This window comes from Perna viridis, chromosome 8, assembly GCF_037379345.1.
Source record: "Perna viridis isolate PV_CMFRI_1.1 ecotype Kerala chromosome 8, ASM3737934v1, whole genome shotgun sequence".
NCBI classification, from domain to species: domain Eukaryota; kingdom Metazoa; phylum Mollusca; class Bivalvia; order Mytilida; family Mytilidae; genus Perna; species Perna viridis.
Window position 1 is genome coordinate 2,788,206 of NC_142452.1, and position 19,519 is coordinate 2,807,724.

Below are 19,519 nucleotides of genomic sequence, written 5' to 3' on the forward strand. Positions count from 1 at the left end.
TTCTGCATGTTGGTTGTAAATATATTGTTTTTTTTTTCCATTTTTTTCGAACATAATATTAGGATAATTCTGAATTATTTATTACAACAGGTTCCTTTTGATTATTTTTTATTGAATAAAAAACAACATTAATACATTATCAGAGCAAAAGAGCCCCCACCAGAGTTCCTTGGGACCCCGACAGTTGCCCTGGAAGAAGGAGGAAAGAGACTTGTTATTGAACAGAAAGTTAAATGTAAAAGTAAACCTACTTCCATGTGGTACTTCATGAATAAACCAATCAAACATGGAGGGAAATATTACCTCGATGTATCACATGACCGCGGTGATGTCTATGTTGTAGGCTGTGAAGTTCTTAATGTAAGTTTGGAAACATATCTTGTTTTGAAATTTTTTTACATGAATTTCATAAGATGTAAAGAAATGAAAATTATAATGAATATTCAGTATAGATGTCAATGAGTTTTACATAAATGTTCGAGACTTGCAGTGAGTGAGATAGGCCTTTTTACTTTGGCATGACGTCCTTGGATAGCTAAGTCTACTATTACCAAAAAAAACTGTTGATCCATGAAACTGCACATTCATGTAACAAAAACTGATGTAAAGAGAGCATGTAACCAAGCTAGTGTTGGAGTATCTACATGTATGTAGCCAAGCAGTTGTTGGAGTATATACATGCATGTAGCCAAGCCGGTGATAGAGTATCTACATGTATGTAGCCAAGCAGTTGTTGGAGTATATACATGCATGTAGCCAAGCCGGTGATAGAGTATCTACATGTATGTAGCCAAGCCGGTGATGGAGTATCTACATGTATGTAGCCAAGCCAGTATCTACATATATTCCTGGTACATTGTATTATGTTTGTGCTTAATATAGATTGATCATTTGTGTCCATACATAGGACAGACCTCAAATAGGTGAACATGGTATTTACATATATGTATTATAAACAATAACTCTTTTATATTACAGCCCAAGGAACTTGATTCTGGGGAGTATAAGTTTAACATTAAAACACCAGGAGGAGAGGGTACAGGAACAGCTAGAGTGGATCTTAAAGGTATCTTCTAAAACTATAATTTATCAACATTATCTCAATCATAGTTTAAAGTCACAATCATTATCAGTAACATTATTTACTAATTTAATTTCAGAAGTAACATAGACTTTTTTAATGATTTACCTGTTCAAATTTGATACTTAAATAAGATTATAAGGAATAATTGTTGTATTTTTTGGATTATTTGAAATAACTTCAACACTTGTGGTGCACACTTGTAAATAACCTGCCATGCAGGTTATTCAGAGTGTACCACATGATTGAGGTTATTTCTTCATAGACCGAAAAAATATAAAAGTCATTCCTTAAACATTGCATAGCATGTATTCTTACTTCAGTGGTTAGAATTCATTTTTTATTTTTATTTTAGTATTATTTGGCTCCATTGAATCATCCTGCACAATTTTTTTCCAGGAGAAACCTGAAAAAAATATTGACATAGAAAATACAGTATACTTTAATATAGATGAAAGTTACATGCTTTAAATCTTTTTTATTTCATATTTTTCAGCCCTTCAAGCTCCTAAACCCAAAGTGCCGAAGGGTAACCCACCCACATTTTCACAGAAACTTTTACCAAAGGTATGTTAAGGAACCAATGTTAAATACCTAATGATGTTTCATAAAATCTTGATCATTATATGCTTTTGTTAATATTTCCTTAAAAATCAACTTTCACTTTCTCTGAGATAATTTAATGACCGTCAGCCTTAACTTTATATGTACTGGTATTGATCAAAACAGCTAGCTTTTCTGAATTTATCTTCCATGTTTTAGGAAGTTCTTGATGGTGATGCATGTGACCTGATTGCTAAAGTTGCTGGTACAGAACCCATTGATATTGTTTGGTCAAAGGATGGAGAGACACTAAAGAGCACTAAGGATTGTAACATCACTTTTGATAAAGGCACATGTCGTCTCTACATCCCTGAGGTCTACCCCGACGATGCTGGCATGTATCAGATTGATTTAGAAAATGAGTTTGGAAAAGCCATGTCACAAGCTCAACTCTCAGTTACAGGTAAATTTATGAAAAAAAACTAATTCATTGTTTTAGAAAGCTTTCAAAATTTTTAACCTATAGTCCCAATCAAATGTGCAAAACAGAAAATGATTTGTGTGGTGGTGATGACTAAAGATCTGAACTGGCACCTGCACCACGAAACTTGAAATAATGATTTGTGTGGTGGTGATGACTAAAGATCTGAACTGGCACCTGCACCACGAAACTTGAAATAATGATTTGTGTGGTGGTGATGACTAAAGATCTGAACTGGCACCTGCACCACGAAACTTGAAATAATGATTTGTGTGGTGGTGATGACTAAAGATCTGAACTGGCACCTGCACCACGAAACTTGAAATAATGATTTGTGTGGTGGTGATGACTAAAGATCTGAACTGGCACCTGCACCACGAAACTTGAAATAATGATTTGTGTGGTGGTGATGACTAAAGATCTGAACTGGCACCTGCACCACGAAACTTGAAATAATGATTTGTGTGGTGGTGATGACTAAAGATCTGAACTGGCACCTGCACCACGAAACTTGAAATAATGATTTGTGTGGTGGTGATGACTAAAGATCTGAACTGGCACCTGCACCACGAAACTTGAAATAATGATTTGTGTGGTGGTGATGACTAAAGATCTGAACTGGCACCTGCACCACGAAACTTGAAATAATGATTTGTGTGGTGGTGATGACTAAAGATCTGAACTGGCACCTGCACCACGAAACTTGAAATAATGATTTGTGTGGTGGTGATGACTAAAGATCTGAACTGGCACCTGCACCACGAAACTTGAAATAATGATTTGTGTGGTGGTGATGACTAAAGATCTGAACTGGCACCTGCACCACGAAACTTGAAATAATGATTTGTGTGGTGGTGATGACTAAAGATCTGAACTGGCACCTGCACCACGAAACTTGAAATAATGATTTGTGTGGTGGTGATGACTAAAGATCTGAACTGGCACCTGCACCACGAAACTTGAAATAATGATTTGTGTGGTGGTGATGACTAAAGATCTGAACTGGCACCTGCACCACGAAACTTGAAATAATGATTTGTGTGGTGGTGATGACTAAAGATCTGAACTGGCACCTGCACCACGAAACTTGAAATAATGATTTGTGTGGTGGTGATGACTAAAGATCTGAACTGGCACCTGCACCACGAAACTTGAAATAATGATTTGTGTGGTGGTGATGACTAAAGATCTGAACTGGCACCTGCACCACGAAACTTGAAATAATGATGTGTGTGGTGACAATGACTAAAGATCTGAACTGGCACCTGCACCACGAAACTTGAAATAATGATGTATGTGGTGACAATGACTAAAGATCTGAACTGGCACCTGCACCACGAAACTTGAAATAATGATGTGTGTGGTGACAATGACTAAAGATCTGAACTGGCACCTGCACCACGAAACTTGAAATAATGATGTGTGTGGTGACAATGACTAAATATCTGAACTGGTACTTGCACCACAAAACTTGAAATAATGATGTGTGTGGTGATGATAACTAAAGGTCTGAACTGACACCACAAAACTTGAAATAATTACTTTGGTCTTTGTGTTTTCTGAACTGTTTGTGAGATCAGAAAGTCCCAAGACTTTGATTGGAGTTACCATGGAAATTAAGAATAATCTCAGACATAAGTAGTCTTGAAGTTTTGTGGAACTGAGTCAGTAAAGGTATACAAATCTTTTAGTTTCTGTATAAAATTGACTCTACATACATTTTTCATATGAAATTTTTAAGAAATGAAATTTTTTTTCCGAATGATTTCACTTACTAATCATTATTTTGCCCACTTTTGTTTGAGTCTATAGAATCTTTTCATGTAATGAAGAATAATACAATGTTATACATCAATATCTATCAATAGTAATGATTATGTAAATTGCTTGCAGAGAATCCAGAACTGGAGATGCCAGTGATTACACCCATGTTAGGAGATGATCCAGAAGGAAAAGTCATTGAACAGGTTAAATTTATATGTTGAAATAGAGGAAAAATTAACATGCACATAAGGCTTACTTAAATGTTAGTCATAGAAATTTTTAACAGCAAATATTCATGAAGGAAATCAACGACTGTCCTCCTACACTTTAGTCAGCAGTCACTGTTGTAATTATAGTTCCATCAAATAAGGACAGCATCTACTCCCAAACTAACATCAAATAAGGACAGCATCTACTCCCAAACTAACATCAAATAAGGACAGCATCTACTCCTAAACTTACACTTTGAATTATAGAATAAATACTGTTAGTACAAAATTAAAATCATGTTCAGCTATGAATGTCAGAAAAAGTCCAGTGTAATTGTCCTGTAGAAACAGCCACACTGTCTAAAGCTATGGTTAACTCATCAGTATTAGATTCTGTAACTTTACATGCCAAAGATCCAATGTAGATTTCATTTATTACTGATTTAACATTATATATAAGCAGAAGATACCAGATGAACCACAAGAGATAAAGCCACCACAGAAAAAGCAGCCAGAGATTAAAGTACCTGAAGAGAAACCAGGAAAGAAAGGTACAGTGTGGATTATTTCCCCTGTGTCACAAACACACATCAATATTAACATGAATCTATAATTCATTTATTGATTAAACCATGTACACCTATGGGAAGCTGTATACTTAGATTGAAAAAAATATATTATTTTAAATACAAATTGAAGAATTGTAGCTATCCATTGTTACAAAATTTCAATTTCCTTGTAATGCTGTATGCATAAAAAATTAATATCAATATTACTAGTATTTCTTCTCTTCTCTTTTGGCTTTTAAATGTAGGCTTTATAATAACAACTGTAAGAATTGAGATTCATGTTACGCCTTATGTTAGCAGAATTAGTGACTGTTAGTTTTAAATATCTCAATCAAATATAGGATAGCGTGGAATGTTAGCCAGATTTGACTTGGTGTGTCTCTGATTTTGATATTTATACAACAGTAGATAACTTATTTGAGAATAAATCATGTTCTGCTGACATAAGTTCTGAGACCAGTACACACTGCCGTTTTTATTTTTAGCACATGATTTTATCTTTATTTTACATTCAGTCTATACCCTTTTTAAGTTCTCTTGAGTTGACATATCAAGATATACAAAAAAAGGGGGAGGGGCCAAGATTATTTTTTATTTAATTTCTTTTCATATGTTTAGCTCTGATATGTCTATTCACTGATATCTTTATACCACATTGTCTCTGTTTATTATAAATTTAATTATTATTATGTTTTTGCTATATTTAAATTAAGTTTTACCCACTCTTGATGTTGTAATCACAAAAGTAATATTCCCTAATATAACTAAGCCACTTCCATATAACATTGGGAAAGACTAGGATGAACTTCAGAAAGGTAGTTTCATGACAATCTAGGAGGAGTGGTAGACACTTAGTTGTGATTTGGATGGTTTTGCCATGGAGACATTGCATGGAGTATAGAGATTTCAGCTACATGTATATAGCAATCTGGGTTTCTACTTTGTCTTATTCTCCACCTTACATAGAAACTTTCTATGTTTTCTTATTTATACATGCACCTTCTTTTGTTAATCGAAAATTAAACTGAGAAGCCTCATGAGTTTCTCTCTGAAAATCGAAAAGAATGGAATCTACTGAATTTTTATACTGAAAACTTATGAAACATAATATAACCTACCAATATTGGACATTTAGTTTTTTTTTTGGTAAAAAACTGAACAAAGATTGGCAAATCTTCACATTCTCATTTTATCTTTCTAAAACATTACTGATTGTTATAGTATTGTTAGTATCTTCTCAGTTTAATTTGATCTAGATTTCACACTAGGTTATATCTATTCTTTTCTGTTTTAACACATGGCTACATGAAAACAAGTAATAAAATGTCAAGATTGCTAACATCTTTAAGCGTTTTGGTTTATAAATTTATAATCATTATCCGAATTGGAGAAAAATAAATCATTTTTAATTCAAATGTTAATAATTCCTATTGTTATATAAAGTATCTATATTTAGACCACATCATGTTAGCCATGTGTAGTGTTATGATTTTGTTTTTACAGTAGTATATTTAGTTTCTTTTGTCCTTTAATTTTGCTCCTATGATGAACCACAACAGATGAACCAAAGAAACCACTGATTCCTCCTCCTTCTATTGTCATCGCTGATGAAGATGAAGGTAGGGTCAAAGTTCACAAGGGAAGAATATTCCCATCCTTTTGTGCTGGGGAGGTAATCCTGATGTTTAGGATATTGCTGTTGTTACTATGAAAAATAGCTTTGACGTATGAGCCAAATGGAAAGTGTTTTTTTTTTTTTTGGGGGGGGGAGGGGAATTTGTCCTGATTTTGAATTGAAATAATTACAGGGTGTTTTAATTCATCACTATGTATCCCTGGTTTACTTTAGAAATGAAGTAAAGTGTTTGAAATTCCAATTAGTTACTTGCTTCTGTAGAAGTCAGAACTCTTTCCACTTTGCTCTTTAGAATCTACAGGAAAACTTTGACCCATTTTTTCAGGAACATTCACCAGATATTGACTTTTATACTCATATTTATTTCTATTTAATTCTTTTGCCTTCTTGCCTGCAATAACTGCATGGAGAATGACTCAGCTTACATACAATACACAATGCTCATTTATATCTTAATTTGTATCATTAGATTTAAAATCATGATGGATATATCATAAAAATGGTAGGTATGAATTATTTAAAAATTAGTTCTGTTCAACATTTGATGCTTTTAACAGATAATGTATTTATTCGTACACCCCCTCGGAAACAAAAGATGTACATAAAACAACCCACAACTATATTTGAAGAGGCAGGTATGTATTATCTATATTGAATACCAAAATAGTCCACAGCCAGTCAACTAAAAAATTCAGTCATCTATATTTAAGATGCATATTTTTTTTTCTAAATGATACATTTCACAAATATATGCTTGCCCTGTGTATTTTAGAAAGTATGTTCAGATTAAAAGTAAATTAAAAGAAAATTAGATTATATATATTTGGTTGATATATGCTGTTGACTATTGGCATGTCTCGCTGGGCCTTTGCTGTACAAATGTCTTGCATGATATATGTCCCTAACATTCATTATATGTTGTCAAGATTATCATTCAAACATTTCATTCCACCTGAAGTATGATTTTTAGTCAATCTTACTACCTTTTGAAATACTAAAAAAAAACATCCATTTTTAAGTAGCAATGCAAAATTGGGTTCTGTGTGTTTAAAATGTCATATTTTTCTTTAAACCCCAGTTGGTAAGGTTTTCTTGATTTGTTAATTTGGTGAAAATATTTGATTACTTAAAAGAAATGTCTATTTTTTTATCTTGCAGTATATTAACTTTATATCTAGTGTAACTTCAATTTCACATTTTTCATCAACATTTTGGCATTGTCATGTTTGTTGGGACATGTGTCATGTGACTGTTGTCATAGCAATAACTCACAATTATCACCCTTGCTGTGGTTCAAGTTAATAGAAATTTGTTTTATAATAGAAGAAATTTTATTTTTAGAGGAACTTTTAGGGTTTCTGTTGTTTCAATAAAACCCATAGTTTTAGATGCTTTTTCAACATTGATTCAGCTGACCGAATTTTCATCAAGAAAAAAAATTTAATTCAAAGATATAATAATTAAGTGAAGTAAAAATTAATACACACAAATTTAACCTTTAAATAAACTTCTCCTCTGTACCAAGTCAATTACTTGTGATTTTTGTGTCGTACTTGCTCATTTACTTGAAAATTTCTACATTTAACATAGACAATAGAACTGAAAACGGTGACTATGTTTAAAAAATAGCTTGCAAATATAAAGTAAATAGCTTCATGATCTAATATATAGCTTAATGCATCAGATATAAAATATACATGTATATATCATATATATTTTTAGAATTGCTTTATATAATTAAGCAAAAAACAATTAGCTTAAATATATGTAGATAATTTGTTTGATAAAGACATATGTATAAAATATATCTTGGTGCATTTATCATATAAGGTATTGTGATGACCAAAGATTGGATTGTTTATATATATTTACACTGCAGAGCTTAATACAAAGTCTTGTTGAGCAATTAAAGGTTTGAATTCTTCATGTGTTGGCACAACTATTAGTTATATTAAATAAGTCTTTTAGCTAATCATTCAACTTGTCATTACCCCAAGGTATAAATACAAAATTAAACAAACCCATTCAAAACATATATAATATTGGTTTCTGTTAATGACCTTCTTAGGTTAGTCAGATTTTGATGAAAATTTGAATGCTGATTCATTTGTTAAAGCTCATAACTCATTTAACTGCTCAGCTTCATTGTTTTTTTTGGTAGATTATAATACACTAAAGGTAAACAAACATGCTGCAACAATAGAATAGATACAAAGTTCAAAGTTAACACCAGTAGTTTTAACAGCCCGAAAAAATAAGAATGGGAATGCCAAATCAATCTTCATGTATAAAAAAGAATAACCAATGCACCAACCACTTAGGTGTTGTAAACCTCAGTGTCTTGTAAGTGACATATGGCACTGTAACATTTTAACTGTTTAAGGGTTTATCATAATTTATGATTCTAGACATTATATTATAGAAAACATATTTTTGAAATAGTCTTTGCCTTCAGCTTCTTTTGACTTTGAATAACTCTTAATCACTTTTAAAAGCAGTCTCCTTTTTTTTTTTTTAAATTTCTGATGCAATGAATAGCAGTAAAATTAATATAGGAATTTTTAGAGTTAATTAAGATAAACACACAAGGGTGATAACTGTATTTTTACTGATGATTTCTGAAGATGACCCAATTGATGGACATGAGGAGGATTACAATGGCAGACCATCCATACCTCTAATTATCACAAACCATGGTAAGTTAAGTCAGGGTAGAACATCTTTACCTCTAATCATCATAAACGGTGGTAAGTTAGAAGCAGGCAGTTTTCTCCCTTCTTAACTGAAGAGGTCTTATGATAATTAATCTCATTTAGTGGCTACTTCATGATTTTCAAAATAGGCCAAATTATGGTTGCCCTCATAAAAGTTTTAGAGGAAATCTGCTAATTTTTATATGAGAAAACTAGAAGGAATTTAAAATAGAATCCTGGCGTAGCTAAGGATTATATTTTATTAAATGATTTGAAGAGTTACCAGTATTCCAACATTCTTGGAATATGGTCTGTCAGTAAGACACTTTTAACTTTATTAATTGTGTCTGTAAGTCTGTATCAGAATACCATGTTAGGGATTTTCTGAGTGGAATGATTATAGTTCGAAATGCACTGTTAAAAAGGGGAACAATCCTGTGTTCTCTGTTGCCATGGATTTTTTCTTAAATGCACCTGTAGAATACAGTTGCTCCTTTCACATAGTGCTTGTATGGAATACAGAGGATATATTTTTTTTTAAATTCATGTAATGTACCATATAGATCACATTATTTATGAAAGAACAAAATACTGCTGTTACACAATATGGTAAGTTGAATGATTTAGCTGTTTCCTGCTGTGAGTCACTCATTTGTTCTGATACACCATCATTAAACACATGGCTGCAGCTTAAATCTTCATAACACAACATGCCCTAAGGTTACTTCTAAGGTCAATTCTTATGAGATCTTCATTTTTTTTCAATTTATTTTGATCACATTTGATTAATTTTAAATTATTTTAACTGAGGACATTGTTCTTAGGTTGTTAAACTTTGGCATTGTAACAATTTCTCGTTTAATGTTTTTGCTGAGGAAAAAACTGAAAAAGATACTTATAAATGAAGAATATTTGTTCATTAAAGTAATAAATCTATATGACATTGATGTTTCTATAGATGTGGAGTATGAAGAAGCAGGTCCTAGGAAGATCTCAGTCAGCAAGAAGAAGGATACACCTGCAGAGAAGAAAATAGAAGGTCCGACCCATGGACTGGCCAAGAAACCAGAGAATGTTACTATTGTTGAAGGTACTGATTAAAAACAAAGTTAAAAATCATTACTTAATTTCAATAAGTACATTTTAGTAGATTTGTCCATAAGTTTGTTTTTTTTCTTAGACTCTATTCAGCAAAGTATTCTAAAGGATCTTATAGTTACAGCTATCACATACAAGGTCCCTATTGTATCTCAGTATTACTAGATGAGATATAGAAATGTCTTGGCAGGAGGCAGACAGCTATCACATACAAGGTCCCTATTATATCTCAGTATCACTAGATGAGATATAGAAATGTCTTGGCCTGACTTGCAGGAGGCAGACAGCTATCACATACAAGGTCCCTATTGTATCTCAGTATCACTAGATGAGATATAGAAATGTCTTGGCCTGACTTGCAGGAGGCAGACAGCTATCACATACAAGGTCCCTATTGTATCTCAGTATCACTAGATGAGATATAGAAATGTCTTGGCCTGACTTGCAGGAGGCAGACAGCTATCACATACAAGGTCCCTATTGTATCTCAGTATCACTAGATGAGATATAGAAATGTCTTGGCCTGACTTGCAGGAGGCAGACAGCTATCACATACAAGGTCCCTATTGTATCTCAGTATCACTAGATGAGATATAGAAATGTCTTGGCCTGACTTGCAGGAGGCAGACAGCTATCACATACAAGGTCCCTATTGTATCTCAGTATCACTAGATGAGATATAGAAATGTCTTGGCCTGACTTGCAGGAGGCAGACAGCTATCACATACAAGGTCCCTATTGTATCTCAGTATCACTAGATGAGATATAGAAATGTCTTGGCCTGACTTGCAGGAGGCAGACTAGTTCTGTTGTTTTAGATTTTAAAAGTATGATTCATTTTCCTTCATTAATTGTGTGTAAATTTGCAAGACTGAGAACTTACAGCTGGAAGATTTACTAGCAGTTAAAGTAAGCACATAAAATTATGCACATACTTTTGAAAAAAAATAAGTGACTGTGATAACTATATTTTCAGTTTCTTAAAAGTGAGTTTTTGACAAACCCTTACAGATGTAATTAAGATGGTGTCCATGCAAAAACCAGGCAGTTAGTGACACATACAAATTTTGTTTTCAGAAAATTTTCATCTAAATTTTATCTGAAATGCATCCATCCTCACAGCTGAATGATGGTTTTTTGATGATTGTTTATGTTATATGATACTAAGATGTGAGTCCAGTTTACAGGTCTATCAGTATAATTTAATTTGAGTTGAAAATGTACATTAAACATGATTGAACATCCCTATAACACAATACAGGGGAAGATCTTAGAGTAAGCTGTGCACTAGACATCAAAGAAGGCATACCACCACCAAATGTCAAGTTCTTCCGTGGAAAGCGTGAATTAAAGGATGACACTAGAACTCGTATCATTCACAAAGACAAGGCATCATCGCTTAACATAAATAAAGCCAGATTTGCTGATGAGTCAAAATATACTGTGATTGTAGAACAGGATGGTGTCAATGTTGACCAAGCAACGTTCAGCGTCTTTGTTAAAGGTTTGTTTCAGCTATTAGAGATTCACAAGAAGCGCAGCAAGGGGAATTAATCAGCGGCAGGGTACTGCTTTTGAAACCTAAGAGACAACTGCTTTTCATGTGCTAATTACTATTTTTATCACTATTTAGGCCCCCTTGCGCCTGGTAAGTGTCAAAAGAAAAATCATTATGGAGATTGTAATATTTGTCTTGAAAGCTGTTCCTTTGCAGGACAAATATTTAAAAATACCATATGATTTGAATGCCTAATTATTTGCTTAGATAAAGGATCTTGCGTAAGAAGGTCTGCGGTATGCTGCTTTAGTTGTAAGGTTGATTAGCACTTATAGTATTAAGCGTTTGCATGCTATATGTAGGCCAAACAAAACTATTTGTTATTTTCTCAAAATAAAACTTTAGGGCCTTTATTTTATATTTTATGGTAGAATTTACTTTTATGCTTTTTTTGATGATCTTTAGTCCTTATTTTGTTTCACTCTGATCAATCAATTTTTTGTATGCAGTTTTTTGTTTGGCCATACAATAACAATATTGGCTTAAATTTGAAACAGTTGGTTTATTTGTTAAATGGCTTCATTGTTATCAATTGTTTATAGTAACAAAATTTGATCTAGTTTTTGTTTGGTCTTTTGTCATAACACTATCTGTTTCGTCCTTCATATTTGTCTGTTTCTAAGCATGTGACTAGCTAAATGTAGATCAGATCAATACGCATGAAACAGAATTGCTCTTACAGCTGAACTTCAATTACTGTACTTAAACTGTTCACAGCAAACTTTAAATTATTTCCATTTCTCTGCTTTCTATGTAATTATACCCCTACCCTCTCTGTGTTATTACAAACTATCATGTGAAATTTCAAAATTCCACACATAACAAAGCCAAATTTGTCAGTTTCCTTGACAATTTGTTTTAACCTTTTTTAACTGCCCCTCATTTATGCAGTACCTATGCACCTATATGTCCTCCTCCCCTGCACCAGCCACAGCAAAGCACAGCTCAGCAGCTATCGGGGCAGCAGCAGCCATCGCAAGCAACTTGGGGAAAGATCAGAGCCGCTAGCTCATTAAAGGCAAGTATAGGGAGATTGGATTCAATGCAAAGTCCAACCTGTAAAATAAAGGTCACCTGTCTGTATAAGCTTGGTTTAAAGTGTTCATATTGATGTAAGACTCAAACATGTAAAAATGAGTTTAAATTGTTCATATTGATGTAAGGCTCAAACCTGTAGAAGTTGACTTTAAAGTGTTCATTTTGATGTAAGACTCAAACCTGTAGAAGTGTGTTTAAAGTGTTCATATTGATGTAAGACTCAAACCTGTAGAAGTATGTTTAAAATGTTCAAATTGATGTAAGGCTCAAACCTGTAGAAGTTTGGTTTAGTGTTCATATTGATGTAAGGCTCAAACCTGTAGAAGTGTGTTTAAAGTGTTCATATTGATGTAAGACTCAAACCTGTAGAAGTATGTTTAAAATGTTCAAATTGATGTAAGACTCAAACCTGTAGAAGTGAGTTTAAAATGTTCAAATTGATGTAAGGCTCAAACCTGTAGAAGTTTGGTTTAAAGTGTTCATACTGATGTAAGGCTCAAACCTGTAGAAGTTTGGTTTAAAGTGTTCATATTGATGTAAGGCTCAAACCTGTAGAAGTTCATCCTGATGTAAGACTCAAACCTGTAGAAGTGTGTTTAAAGTGTTCATATTGATGTAAGACTCAAACCTGTAGAAGTGTGTTTAAAGTGTTCATATTGATGTAAGGCTCAAACCTGTAGAAGTATGTTTAAAATGTTCAAATTAATGTAAGGCTCAAACCTGTAGAACTTTGGTTTAGTGTTCATATTGATGTAAGGCTCAAACCTGTAGAAGTTGAGTTAAAGTGTTCATCTTGATGTAAGACTCAAACCTGTAGAAGTTTGGTTTAAAGTGTTCATATTGATGTAAGCTCAAACCTGTAGAAGTGAGTTTTAAAGTGGTCATATTGATGTAAGATTCAAACCTGTAGAAGTGAGTTTTAAAGTGGTCATATTGATGTAAGCTCAATACTGTAGAAGTGAGTTTTAAAGTGGTCATATTGATGTAAGGCTCAAACCTGTAGAAGTGGGTTTAAAGTGTTCATATTGATGTAAGACTTAAACCTGTAGAAGTGGGTTTAAAGTGTTCATATTGATGTAAGGCTCAAACCTGTAGAAGTGGGTTTAAAGTGGTCATATTGATGTAAGGCTCAAACCTGTGTTAAGTTTTGGTTTTGTTGTATGGTGTCAGCTCAAGGCCACCTTTGGAAGACCTGTGAGCTGCCATTTTTCATTCCAGTGGGGTTGTTGTCTCATTGACATATTCACCATATCCATTCTCCTTCTATTTAAAGTGTTTGTAATGACATAATGCTCAAACCTGAGATAAATTATGATGAGAAAGGGACCTTTACTACAGGTTGGGCTAATTTTTTCTCACTTTAGAAACATGTTTTGAATTCATTTTCGAAAAGTTCCAGATATTGAGTTAAAGGGACACATTTATAATTACTTCTATGAGATGATTTATAATCCTTGGAAAACAAATACCTACCTAAAATCATCTCTTTGTAATTAAACTAATAATAAAGGTAAAATATTTTTATTAGTAACTTTATTGTTGTCTTTAATTGAACAGATTGTGATTGTTGGACATTTTTACTGATATTAACTTACTTCAGATTTTAAATACTTCATCACTTGCTATAAAAGTGTCATTTTTTGTGGTACTCCTGGTCTGTCAAACCACAAAATTTGGTTCTTAGCAAAAAGGAAATTTTCAAATGATTATGAAGACCATTTTTTGAAGAATATTCAAATTAACATTCCTTCTCTTAACCACAAAAATTTGTTCACACAAAAGAGGGCACTTTCACAGAATTTCTAAAATTATAAAAGTGTTGTAAACAATGCTTGGAAATATTAACATACTAAATACCATAATGATGGTTATATTTGACATCTTTAAAGGCATCAAAAGAAAACATATCTCGAAATATACTACCAGACATTTAGAGAGATAGCTGTAAGAAACTGGGTGAATTTTTTTTTTTGAAAAGATGGTGAGAAATTATGTGAAACATTAGTGAGAAGTTATGTGAAACATAAGTGTGAGTAAAATATTAGTGAGAAGCTATGTTTAACATTTGTGAGAAATTATATATAACATTAGTAAGAAGTTATGTGAATCATTTGTGAGAAGTTATGTGAAACATTAGTTAGAAGTTATGTGAAACATGAGTGAAAAGTTATGTGAAACATAAGTGAGAAGTTAGGTATACATGAGTGAGAATTTATGTGAAATATTAGTGAGAAGTTATGTTAAACATTTGTGTGAAATTATGTATAACATATGTAAGAAGTTATGTGAACCATTTGTGAGCAGTTATGTTAAACATTAATGAGAAGTTGTGTGAAACATTTTGAGAAGTTATGTGAGCATTGGTAAGAAGTTATGTGAAACATTGGTGAGAAGTTATTTGAAACATTGGTGAGAAGTTATGAATACATTGGTGAGAAGTTATGTGAAACATGAGTGAGAAGTTATGTATACATTTGTGAGATGTTATATACACATTAGTGAGAAGTTATGTTAAACATTAATTAGAAGTTGTGTGAAACATTTTGAGAAGTTGTGTGAAACTTTTTGAGAAGTTATGTGAAACAGTGGTGAGAAGTTATGTAAAACATTGGTGAGAAGTTATGTGAAACATTGGTGAGAAGTTATGTGATTTATAAGGGAGAAGTTACGTGAAATATTAGTGAGATGTTATGAGAAGTTATGTGAAATATTAGTTAGAAGTTATATGAAATAGGGGTGATAAGCTATGTGAATAATAAGGGAGAAGTTATGTGAAACATTGGTGAGAAGTTATGTATACATTGGTGAGAAGTTATGTGAAACATTAATTAGAAGTTGTGTGAAACATTTTGAGAAGTTATGTATACATTGGTGAGAAGTTATGTGAAACATTTTGAGAAGTTATTTGAAACATTGGTGAGAAGTTATGAATACATTGGTGAGAAGTTATGTAAAACATTGGTGAGAAGTTATGTGAAACATTGGTGAGAAGTTATGTGATTTATAAGGGAGAAGTTACGTGAAATATTAGTGAGATGTTATGAGAAGTTATGTGAAATATTAGTTAGAAGTTATATGAAATAGGGGTGATAAGCTATGTGAATAATAAGGGAGAAGTTATGTGAAACATGAGTGAGAACTTTGGTGAATATTAAGGGTGAAGTTATTTGAATCATTTATGAGAAGTTTGGTGAATATTAAGGGAGAAGTTATAAGAAAAATAAGTGAGAATTAATGTGAAACATTAATAAAAAATAAAGTGAAACATTACTGAGAGGTTATGTGAACCATTAACAAAGGAAGTGATCAGCTTGTGTTGTCATATGATGGTCTGAAAAAAAAACTACATATAATCCATTACTAAGGTTCCTCTATATGGGGTTTAACAATATTTCCATTGTAATCACTTATGACTTATTTTTTCTGTTGTTTGCAAGGTAATTTTTATCTCTGTTTACAGATCCAAAGGACTCAGCTATGGACTTCAGATCTCTTCTAAAACACAGGTATGTAACCTTTGCATGAAATGTATTCTTTTGTTAAAATAAAATTAATTTACCAAAACTAGAATAATTTGAGATGATGAGGAAATAGATTTGTTATGTTGGTGCCTGAACCATTGAAGAGAGACAGTTTAGTTTGTACAATGAATATAAAAATAGAAGATATAGAAACCTGTTTAAATCGAACCCTTAATAATCTGAAAACCTGTCTAAACTCTCAACTCTGAATAATCTGAACACCTGTCGAAACAGAACTCTGAATAATCTGAAAACCTGTCTAAACCAGACCCTGAATAATCTGAAAACCTGTCTAAACCAAACTGAAAAAATCTGAAAACCTGTCTAAACCGAAATGAATAATCTGAAAACCTGTCTAAACCGAAATCTTAATAATCTAAAAACGTGTCTAAACCAAACTGAATAATCTGAAAGCCTGTCTAAACCAAACCCCAAATAATCTGAAAACCTGTCTAAACCAAACTCTGAATAATCAGAAAAAACAGTCTAAAACAGATTTTGTTTAAACTTCCATCAACATTTGTACAAGATTTTGTAACTTTCCTTGATTTTAGTATACTTATAATGATATTTAATTTAATGTCATCATCCTTTGTTGAAATAATAAAAATTGCGTGTGACTTTGTAAATGACTTAGTAATGTGTTATCATTCTCAGTGTAAACCTAATGTGTTACTATTCTTAGGGGTATATGATGTATGATGGCTTTGAAATACTTTTTTCGAGAGATGACATTTGTTAATACGGTTGAAAGTCTCAGGAGAAAACAAATAACTTTAAGTCATTTGTTTCAGGGAACATAAAAAGAAGGCAGATGATGAAGATGACATTGATTGGGGCTCATTAAAACCAGGTTTGTTGTCCGCCAGTCTGTTTCCCAATATCCTAAATATACATTATCTGCGGCTATTGAAGTCAAAATAGTTCTGTTCTTATAAGTCACCATTTCTATATAATGAACTGTTTATTAAATACATACAATTTATCATTTTCCTATGAAACAATACTTTTCTAGAACTGTCTAAGAAAACTGTTGGAATGGAATAGATAATTTAATACATTGGCAGGATTTTATTTTGCAATGACATTTTATTGTAGATTATTAATGTTCGAAATCAAAGTTTGTAATTTTTGTTAATATTTTTTGTCAACATATTATTATCATTTAAGATGCCATTTATACTAAAACTTTGAAAAAATAACAAATAATCCACTAATTACGAGACTTTTGAAGAACGATGGTGATTTGAGGGAAGTTTCCACTGTCCTTGTATAAAGCTTTCTATGTTGTCTTTAAGATCAGACATTTGAAGCTTTTGATAGGTTTTATTCAGAGTTATGTGTACTCTTATTTCAGTGGATACTCCACCTGGACCGCCTCAGAGTATGTGTAGTCGAGGATTCCCCCTTAAGCTAGAGCAATTCTGCAGGGCGCTGTTATCTGCTGTGTCGAACCAACTGCAACTTATATTTTGCTATTCAGTAAATTGAAAAATTGGTTCCAATTGAAAGAGTGAAAATTTTTTTTCCAAATTTCTAATATCTTGATGATAAACAAATCATAGGATATTTTTTTTTCAATAACAGACTATCTCCGCCCGTATCTAAAGGTACTAGCTTCAGATGATGGAAATCACATAATTAAGGGTTTGCTAAAATATCTGCTTTTATTTAACTACTTTAATGATATCTGTAGTATACTAGGTAAAATTATTGTGACTATGGTCTTTGAATGACTAATTTCCTCCTTATTTTTGAGGTATGTTTTATATTTGTTAAATTGCACATTTATTATTCTAACACAAATATTTTGTTTTCAATCAGTTTTGTAAAGAAAGAGATATTTGAGTAATAAGTTACAGTTGGTTGGTTTTGCAAGCGCATTGATATCCAGATTTGTGACTGTCTTTATTGCTTTGTAGATTTAGTTTTGTTTTTATAGATAGAGGTTGTTTTACATCAGTAGGGTCACAAGTTCATAATTAGACATAAAGTGATTTGTGCTTATTGAAGAACAAAATAGTTCAAAAGTCACCAAATTTGTAGTATTAAAATGATTCTGGCATGCCTAAATAGTTAGATTTAAGAGTGACACCTGATTTCTTTAAATGTTGTTGGGTTTCTGTTAAATTTAAATTTGGAGAAGTGTGCTCTATAGTTTAGATAATGACATTTACAGTTTTAACTGAATTGATTTTTTTCTCCTTTTTAAAGGCAGGCATAAAATTGTCAAGATCTGTTGAAGAATTGACTTGAATATAAAACATTTTGGGTTTTTTTAGCAGTTTATGCTTAGCTGTTGAAATTCCGTTTATCTATATGTATTTATTTTAAGTGCCTTGTGTTTATATCGAAGTTTGAATTATTCGTTCATATATACATATACTTTTTTTTATTTTATGTATGCTTGTATATTTGTGCTGTGCCTTAGTGTTTAACAGGCACAAAATGCATTCTTCATTTTCTGTAGCAATTTAATTTAAAAATCCTGTTGAAATTCACACGTAAGAAAAGCGCACTGCTCTTCAATAACTATTGCTGCTTTGATCACGACATTTAAATGCTTTGTATTTAACTACTGCGCATATTTTTTTGCAGATTTCAACAAAAATATTAAAAATATATTTTGCTTTTTCACGACTTATATGTACTATTCAACTTTCCTCTAAAACCTAAAAGAATCTAACTAATATTGACCAATCAAAATCATGGATGAATATTTAATATTGTATAACCTTATATATGTTTGTATCATAGTTAAGAAAGAAAGACGTGCATCCATTATTGACACGATGAAGGAACAGATAGCAGAGGATACTCATAGCAAGGTATGTTATACTATGACAGAGTTACCTCTCTTTGAATACTGTAAATTTGAAATGTTTGCATCAGTACCTTTTTTATTAAACATTTCAGAATAAGAGACTTTTTTCATTTGATTTTTTTTAATTATTTGAGGTGATTGCATGATAATAATGCATAATTGAACAAATAGAAAACTAAAACTTTTGGCTAATACTGTATTGCTTTTGATGCTATTATTTCTGAATTTTCAGTATTCAGTTTGATATTTTGACATTTTAATAAATGATCTATATTATTTGACACACTGTTTATGACTTCAGCTGTACAGTTTATTTTAGCATCATTATTTAGAACAAATTATTAGTATTAAATTGTTACTTGTGTATAAATCTATAATGTATATCCTAATATAAATCTCTTTGGAAGTACCATACTAAATATACATGTATGATTGAAGCCAAACAGTGCTAGTTCCTCCAGGAGAGGGTCAACTATTTTTGAAACAGAACCTAAATTATTAAGA

The 19,519-nt window shown here is 32.1% G+C and overlaps 1 protein-coding gene across 1 annotated transcript in view; it reads left to right on the forward strand.

Annotated features, from left to right (window-relative positions):
• LOC148608944 (twitchin-like) overlaps positions 1–19,519 on the forward strand; it is a 98,066-nt gene that overhangs the window by 29,132 nt on the left and 49,415 nt on the right. Inside the window, exons 13-27 of the mRNA XM_088596119.1 lie at positions 144–360; positions 979–1,066; positions 1,578–1,648; positions 1,844–2,087; positions 3,999–4,072; positions 4,542–4,629; positions 6,841–6,918; positions 7,874–7,891; positions 8,908–8,979; positions 9,935–10,066; positions 11,336–11,578; positions 16,131–16,176; positions 16,986–17,044; positions 17,549–17,575; positions 18,949–19,019. Coding sequence (XP_088452245.1) covers positions 144–360; positions 979–1,066; positions 1,578–1,648; positions 1,844–2,087; positions 3,999–4,072; positions 4,542–4,629; positions 6,841–6,918; positions 7,874–7,891; positions 8,908–8,979; positions 9,935–10,066; positions 11,336–11,578; positions 16,131–16,176; positions 16,986–17,044; positions 17,549–17,575; positions 18,949–19,019 — 1,528 coding nt within the window. The remainder of the gene's footprint in view (positions 1–143; positions 361–978; positions 1,067–1,577; positions 1,649–1,843; positions 2,088–3,998; positions 4,073–4,541; positions 4,630–6,840; positions 6,919–7,873; positions 7,892–8,907; positions 8,980–9,934; positions 10,067–11,335; positions 11,579–16,130; positions 16,177–16,985; positions 17,045–17,548; positions 17,576–18,948; positions 19,020–19,519) is intronic.